This window comes from Drosophila santomea, chromosome 3R, assembly GCF_016746245.2.
Source record: "Drosophila santomea strain STO CAGO 1482 chromosome 3R, Prin_Dsan_1.1, whole genome shotgun sequence".
Taxonomy (NCBI): Eukaryota; Metazoa; Arthropoda; class Insecta; order Diptera; family Drosophilidae; genus Drosophila; species Drosophila santomea.
Genome location: NC_053019.2, coordinates 6,502,055 through 6,509,024, shown reverse-complemented (window position 1 = coordinate 6,509,024; position 6,970 = coordinate 6,502,055). Strand labels below are relative to the sequence as shown.

The 6,970-nt window shown below is 43.0% G+C and overlaps 2 protein-coding genes across 10 annotated transcripts; one reads left to right on the top strand and one right to left on the bottom strand.

Annotated features, from left to right (window-relative positions):
* The first annotated feature begins 52 nt into the window (after nt 1-52).
* LOC120453875 (transmembrane protein 245) lies at nt 53-4,713 on the top strand. 9 transcript variants are annotated; one of them, XM_039638783.2, is made up of 10 exons: nt 53-165; nt 216-297; nt 397-948; nt 1,060-1,665; nt 1,723-2,263; nt 2,479-2,681; nt 2,781-3,190; nt 3,254-3,406; nt 4,020-4,046; nt 4,527-4,695. In XM_039638783.2, the coding sequence occupies exons 3-10, from the start codon at nt 424-426 to the stop codon at nt 4,672-4,674; spliced, it is 2,613 nt and encodes an 870-aa protein (XP_039494717.1). In that variant the 5' UTR covers nt 53-165; nt 216-297; nt 397-423; the 3' UTR covers nt 4,675-4,695. The 9 variants fall into 9 exon arrangements, with proteins under 9 accessions (XP_039494717.1, XP_039494715.1, XP_039494714.1 ...); XM_039638781.2 differs by having other exon boundaries at nt 216-948; XM_039638780.2 differs by having other exon boundaries at nt 87-297.
* On the bottom strand, nt 4,679-6,862 carry LOC120453881 (aldo-keto reductase family 1 member A1). The gene is made up of 5 exons (XM_039638797.2): nt 6,658-6,862; nt 6,117-6,297; nt 5,587-5,714; nt 4,967-5,526; nt 4,679-4,904 (listed from the first exon to the last, which is right to left on the bottom strand). The coding sequence occupies exons 1-5, from the start codon at nt 6,727-6,729 to the stop codon at nt 4,856-4,858; spliced, it is 990 nt and encodes a 329-aa protein (XP_039494731.2). The 5' UTR covers nt 6,730-6,862; the 3' UTR covers nt 4,679-4,855.
* Nucleotides 6,863-6,970: the final 108 nt, after the last annotated feature.

Below are 6,970 nucleotides of genomic sequence, written 5' to 3'. Positions count from 1 at the left end.
GTATTGTATATAGAACGATATATTAATTTTTCTAATTTTTCACTGTGTATCGGTTCTATGCCAGTGCTGCGAAGCGTCCCACTTCACAGCCCTGCCCGCCTGACGTAATTGGCAGAAACGTCGTGTTTTTGTTTATGTGAGACCCCGGACCCCGCCCCTCATAAAGTGAGTGGCCATCTGCTTCTCCAATGACCACCTCTAGTTGCGGAAATTAGTATCTCCTTATCAGAATCCTTCCCGGGCCCCGTTGGAATTCATCTGTTGCCGACCACAGAACACTGAGGCATTTCTCCAAAAGTGTGTTTCCATCAGCGGAGCAGTTCCGAAAACAGTCATTCGGGTGTGCTGCCCATATGGACATGAAGCTCTAATCCAGTTTTCTGTTTCCGACTGCAGTTCCCCGTTTCTCCGGTAACACACAAAATGAATCGGTCCGAACCGATTCCCATACGTCGGGACCGCTCTTTTGACAGTGTGATCAACCGCCTGCTCCGGATGAGGTCCCAGAACCATGAAAGCTTTCGCGCTGCCATGTACAATTTCCTGATCGCCGCAGGAGTGGCGGCATTTGTGGCTGTGTGCTTCATTCTTGGGCCATTCGTCCGTCCATTGCTATGGGCTTTCCTCATGGGCGCGGTGCTTTTCCCATTCAAGCGACGTTTGGCGGAGAGCGTAAACAGTTGGTTTCAGCGCTTGGAGGTGCGCGACTCCAATGTACTCGTCTCGATCTGCCTATCGCCGCTGGAAGCCACAGAGCATTGTGGGCGGCTGCTGATCGGGTGGCTCTGCGAGCACTGGCAACTCCTTCTGGCCGGATGCGGAGTGGCCGGGTGCATTAAGCTGCTGGTTCTATATGCTCCGAAGGGTTTTCTGTTGGCCCTCTGGCATTGGATCACCTTTTCCCATGGCTTGTTCGTCCAAATTATTGGATTTCTCAACGTATACGTGGTAAGTACCTTGTCCATTTATCTATGGTGAATCATCAAAAAATTCGTAGAAAACCAGTTAATACATAAACGAACGAAATAACACAACTTTTTAAACTGATTTGCTCCTTAGCTAATTTCCTTGATTGTGGTCTATTTGAGCTGCGTCCACTTCTTCTGGAAGCCAGAGAACAGTGCCCACTTTGTGGTCGCCGGACAGTCCATGTGGATAGCTGTGGCAGGCTATCTAAGTAGCTTTCTTGGCGCCCTTCAGGTGCCGGTATTTCTACTGGTTATGGCCTATGTAACAGCATCTACGGCATATCATCTGCAAACTCTTGATGATTCCGGCTCCTATCTCCACCGCCTACAGAAGTTGTTCGACAAGAATGATTTTGAACGGTCGTTAAGCAATTTTAGCATTTGTGGGAGGCCAGGCAATGAACCCCTGAGTCCGGGCCTGCAGTCGGATGTGGAGGACATATCGTTAAGTGACACTGTCGACTCGACGGACACTTTTGATGTCAAGCCCGGAACGGAGACTCCCAGTCACCAGAGCGATACGTTCTTTAAGCTCCTGTTTTATGCCTGTCTGGGTACCTTCCTCTATCGCAACGTGTGGATGTTTATCCTAGCGGCAATCCCAGTATTACTGCATCTTATTTACACTATAGGAGCGTATACGGGTATTACCCAGTTTGCTTGCAACAAAATCAGCGAAGTGTACGCAGCGCTGCGGGTGAGTTTTACTGAAAATTCTTAAATCATAAATTTTTAATTTTCATTAGCATTGCAGTACTGGGCAATCGAACACCATTCTGCGGTATTGCCACTATGTCTGCCTGGTGTCCTGGAACTCAACTATAAAATCAACACTATTGTGCGGGACTCACTAAAGGCATCCGTTGAATCAGTTACCTCCATCCTAATGATCATCCTCATGCTTCTCATCATCGTGTTTCTAAGCGTGTTCTTCTGCGTGAACATTTACTCGGAGACGATTGAGGTGGCTTACTTGGGCAAGGATTTAATTAACAAGACGATCACAGATCGGCCTGAGCTAATTGACATCTTGCCTGCCAACATGCAATCGTCCATCGAGGATGCTCTAGATAACGCACACCATTATGGTCGGCGTAAGATTGAAACCTACATAGACGACTGGCTGGCAGACGCCGATAAGGTGCACGCCACCAAGTTGAAGGAGCAGATCCTCGAAGTGTGGGACCGGCTTATCCAGTATTGGATCGATTTCAATAAGGCCGGTTCATCGTACGGACCACGTGTGCCAACGGATGCGCTGAAAAGCACATTTGGCGAAATCGTCGACAATCCAGGTAAGCCCATGTTCCCATCTCTATGGCTTCTTTCGATTTTCTTTTTTCCCGTTTTACTAATAAATTCGTTGAGATTATTTTCGGGGTTTTCGCATGGGTTTCCGGTCTTTCGTTAAGTTTTTGCTCCCTTCATCCATCTCGTAACACTCGTTTGCGTCTACGAAATAACTCATACTGTGTGCATCTGCTAACCGACGGCTGTTTATTTAACCAAGGACATTTTAAAGAGCTAGTTTTAGTGGCAAAACAGGGCATTATCGGCTGGGCGCAGAGCAATACGCAGACGATCCTTGAGGTAGCAGAGTCGTTGTGGCACATCATCCGGACCAACATGTCTATGATAATGGGCGTGACCGGGGAGATTCTATCACTTGTGCTTTCGGGTGGACAAGCGTGCATTGAGTTCATTTTAGATATGGTGAGTGTAAATAAATAACAATTGAATACATTAAAGTACATTAGAATAGTAATGTTTTATTATTAATACCAACTAACGAGATAATCTCACCTCCTTCAGATTGTATTCTTTACTGCCCTGTTCTACCTGCTGTCGAGCAGCCAGGAAAAGTACGCGCCCCTACAGATCACCAAGTACCTGGGCTATTCCAGTTCGGGTATCAAAATCGCCGATGCCCTGGAGAACTCTATTACCGTAGTCCTAGTCTCAATGTTCAGGTGCTCTACTTTTACGGGCTTGTTCACCTGGTTGGTCCATACCGTTTTTGGGGCCCGGATAGTGTTCCTGCCGTCCGCCTTGGCAGCTATGTTGGCTGCTGCACCATTCTTAGGCAGCTACTGGTGTGCGGTGCCAGCCTTTTTAGAGCTTTGGCTGGCTCAGGACCGCTTCTATGCAGGACTTATATTGTTCCTGCTTCAGTTCTTCGTGCCATCATCTTTTGAAACTGCTATATACGCGGACCTCAAAGGGTAAGTACTTTTTTAGATGAAAGTAATTCATTTTCTCCCGTCATCATTTTGCTGACATTTCAGTGGTGGTCATCCCTACCTCAACGGCCTGGCCATAGCAGGCGGAATGTATTGGATCGGCTGGCAAGGAGCTATTTTTGGACCCCTGATGCTTTGCTTCTTCATCGGTCTGTTCGAGGTGGCCACTCTAGCCATGCGCAGTCATCAAGAGCCCAGGTAACAGAATTTTTAAGTCAAATTTTATAAATTGGTTTGATTCAGACTTTTTGGGCAGGGATTAAAGTGAGTGATTTTGCGGTATGCTTAGATAAGTTTGAAACTTTCTTTATACTTTTGCAGAGGGTATATTGACTTTTGTCAAAAATTTGCAAAGTTACCATGTCCGTCCGTCCGTTTCTACGTTAGTAGTTTCTCTGAAACTGTTTCAAAGTTATCTTTCTATTGCAGGAGTGGTCCGAATCGAACGACTATATTATAAAGCTGCCATAGGAACAGTCGGTGCCATGGAAAATAAATCTTATTCTCGTTTTGTTCGTGCACAAGTTAATATCCCCGTTACTCATTAAAAAAAAATGTAACAGGCAGAAGGAACCGTTTCCGACCACATAAAGTAATATATTCTTGATCATATGTCTTGAGACGCATTGATATTTATTCACATATTTCACTAGCTGAGTAACGGGTATCAGATAGTCGGGGAACTCGACTATAGCGTTCTCTTTTGTTTTTTTGTAAATTATTACTGCAAGGATATATAAGCTCCTGCTTAAGGAAGCTGGCTTCGTTTCTTTACATATCTTTTTAATGTCAATCCTCTACTGAATTTCAGGAATAGTACGGATGAGGAGCGGACCACGTGAGTTGGCTTGGGCCAGAAACTACGAATTTCCTTTAAATACTCGAACTGCGAACTAATATAAGCTGTGTGGCCAAATACCTGACAATCAAAATGAGATTGGCCCGAATATTGTACCCTAGATTTATGCTGGAGTTTCCTTGATTAATCTCCTTAATCTTTAAACTTACCGCTTTGCGACATTTGGTTTTTATTAGTACTAAACTTTTTATGTATTGAATATTCCGTCTATCCAGCAAGCGCTCCCTAATATCTCTTCTATCGATCTTATTGTTCTTACATACAAAATGTACCTCGAATTGTTTGTAGTCGTGTAACATTCCCAAAGCCTTTAAGTACCGATACCGTGCTCGCTACTAATTGCTTACTGTACAATTGTGATTTGTTTAATCTTAGATACAAAAGTGCTGCAAATATATTTCTGTACTAAAACACCTCTGCTGAATACAAGCTTTTCTGAATTTAAAAGTTGTTTTCCAGGTCGAACGCTCAAAGGGTCAACGACAGCTCAATAAAAACGAACGATAATACAGATGGAAAGTCTGCCGAAGGGGGAAAACCTGTTGAGCTGAAAATCGTAACGAAAACCAAGACATTTCAACTGTTGAATACCAAAGAAAACCAGTAAAGAATTTGGATATAAATAATTTAGGATAACAACATTTTATGTGTGTGTAATGACGAAAATACAAATAAGAGTAATTACGATAATTAAAAGTTTGGAATAACTTTTACAAAATAAATTGTTGCTTGTCAATTCGACACAAAGTAATGTAATGCAAAAAAATATACTGCCTACAATATGTCGTTTAGCTCGTGTACTGATTCTTGAAGGTAAACTCAGGGTGCCTTTCCACTCTGTAAACGAAATGAAAATAGTTATAAAATAGAGAGATTTAAGTTAAGACATATTTTCATACCCGTGGAAGAATGCAAAGTCACAAATTCTAATATTCTTGTCCAGGCTTGACAACTTGGCCACCTCCTCGGCAGTCAATTCGAAGTCGAAGAGATTTAGATTCTGCTTAAGGCGAGCGGGATTCGTGCTCTTGGGAATGGCGGACACGCCAGTGTCGATAATCCAGCGGAGCAGGACCTGCGCTGGCGTCTTGCCATGGGTTGCGGCAATTTCCTTCACCTCAGGGATGTCCATCAGGTCAGGCAGATCCCTCACGATACCCTTGTCAGCATTAAACTTGGCGATCCCTTTGGATCCCAGCGGGGAGTAGGCAGTTACGGTTACGTTTTCGGACTTGCAGAAGTCGACCAGATCTCGCTGCTGTAAATAAACGTGGTGCTCGATTTGGTTGTTGGCCGGCCGGATCTTGCAGTTCTTCAACAGACGGGCCACCTGATCCTTGCTAAAGTTGGATACCCCAATGGACTTGGTGAGACCCTTCTCCACCAGGGCCTCCATAGCAACCCAGGTGGCAGCGTGGTCCGTGGTAACGTCGACCTCCATCAGGCCATCCTTGTCAAGCTGAAAGTTTATGCTCGAGATGTAAATACGACTTGGAAGTAAATTCCGCAGCACAGCTACCTTAAAGCTTCCGTCCTCGTTGATATTAATGGTGAAGGGGGTGTGCACCAAATATAAGTCCACATAATCGAGTTGTAAATCTTCCAGCGACTTTTTGATTGTTGGCTCTACTTCATGGGGGCGATTGGCTAAAACAAGGATTAAATGTTAATATTATTTTGCAATAACTAGACAATGAAAGCATTCACACCTCCATCAAAATTATATACAAAATAATCATCAGTATATAAAAATTAATAAGGTTCATCCATCATATCAAAGATTCACATAGTGTTAATAAGAATATTTTAAAATTGAAAATATGAACGTTGAACCAACGTGTTTTGGAAAAATGTTAATCGTCTTATCTTATCAGATACATTTCTAGAACATTGGTAACTATGGTGAAATGTTTTTGTGGCAGTCTATGACTCTGTGTTTTTGAATTATTATTTGCTTCTACAAGATAGGAGTTAATAATACATATATGTATATTTTAGATTTTGAATGGACTTGGATCCAACTTTTAAATGTAAATGTATGTTACTTACAAATGGGTGGCAACTTGGTCACAATGAACAGCTCCTCCCGCTTGACTTTTCCGGCGTCCAGCCAACGCTTGAGAACTCTTCCGATGGCTTTCTCATTGCCGTAAACTGGTGCCGTGTCTATGTGGCGATAGCCAGCTTCCAAAGCCGCGTCGATGGCGGTTTCAATTTCCTCATCAGATGCCTGCAGTGTAATGATCAAAATGTGGTTTAGTGGTTTTGAATATATATTGGTGATAGTATTTGTATTATCTATACTGTGTTTTTATTCTCCGGTAACCAGTGAAAGTCCAGCCCACTAGGGCATATATGTACATCTGAATGGAGGTTTATTGTTTGTCTTTGAAAACCGGTCTAAAGTCCCCAGCACCAACCAATTTGTTGATTGCATCGGAATTTTCAAGAGATTTAAATGACGTGTCAGCGATTTGTCGAGTCGTTAATCAGTTGAAACAATAGCGTTAAGATTTAAATATCCACTATCCAATAACCACTTACAAATGATTTTTCAAATTACAGAATACAAAATCGTGATAATAACTACCTGCCAGGTGCCGATGCCAATCACGGGCATCTTCTCTCCATTGTTGAACGTTAAGAACTTGGTGCTGACCATTTCGTATTGATCTTTAATAACTTCTACAATCAAGCAGACTTGGGTAATATATTAAATGGAAAAGCTGCTGCACAACCTGTTGCTTCGAGGATAGGACTGAAATTAAACGAGAAGCTACGACCCAATTACCGGCCCCCTTATCATCGCCAATCCAATGAGATTTTGCCCTATTCAAAGCGCGGTCTTACTAGTCGATATTTTTTTTACAAAACAATCGAATTAAAAATTAAGTTTATTTCTC

Excerpts from the sequence above, each read along its gene's own strand:
- LOC120453875 (XM_039638783.2), top strand. The coding sequence starts at position 424 with ATGAATCGGTCCGAACCGATTCCCATACGTCGGGACCGCTCTTTTGAC. Across the intron at positions 1,666-1,722 it reads AAGTGTACGCAGCGCTGCGG|TACTGGGCAATCGAACACCA; the intron begins GTGAGTTTTACT and ends TTAGCATTGCAG. Across the intron at positions 2,682-2,780 it reads TTGAGTTCATTTTAGATATG|ATTGTATTCTTTACTGCCCT; the intron begins GTGAGTGTAAAT and ends CACCTCCTTCAG.
- LOC120453881 (XM_039638797.2), bottom strand. The coding sequence starts at position 6,729 with ATGGTCAGCACCAAGTTCTTAACGTTCAACAATGGAGAGAAGATGCCC. Across the intron at positions 6,298-6,657 it reads TTGGCATCGGCACCTGGCAG|GCATCTGATGAGGAAATTGA; the intron begins GTAGTTATTATC and ends ATTACACTGCAG. Across the intron at positions 5,527-5,586 it reads ACGAGGACGGAAGCTTTAAG|CTTGACAAGGATGGCCTGAT; the intron begins GTAGCTGTGCTG and ends ATAAACTTTCAG.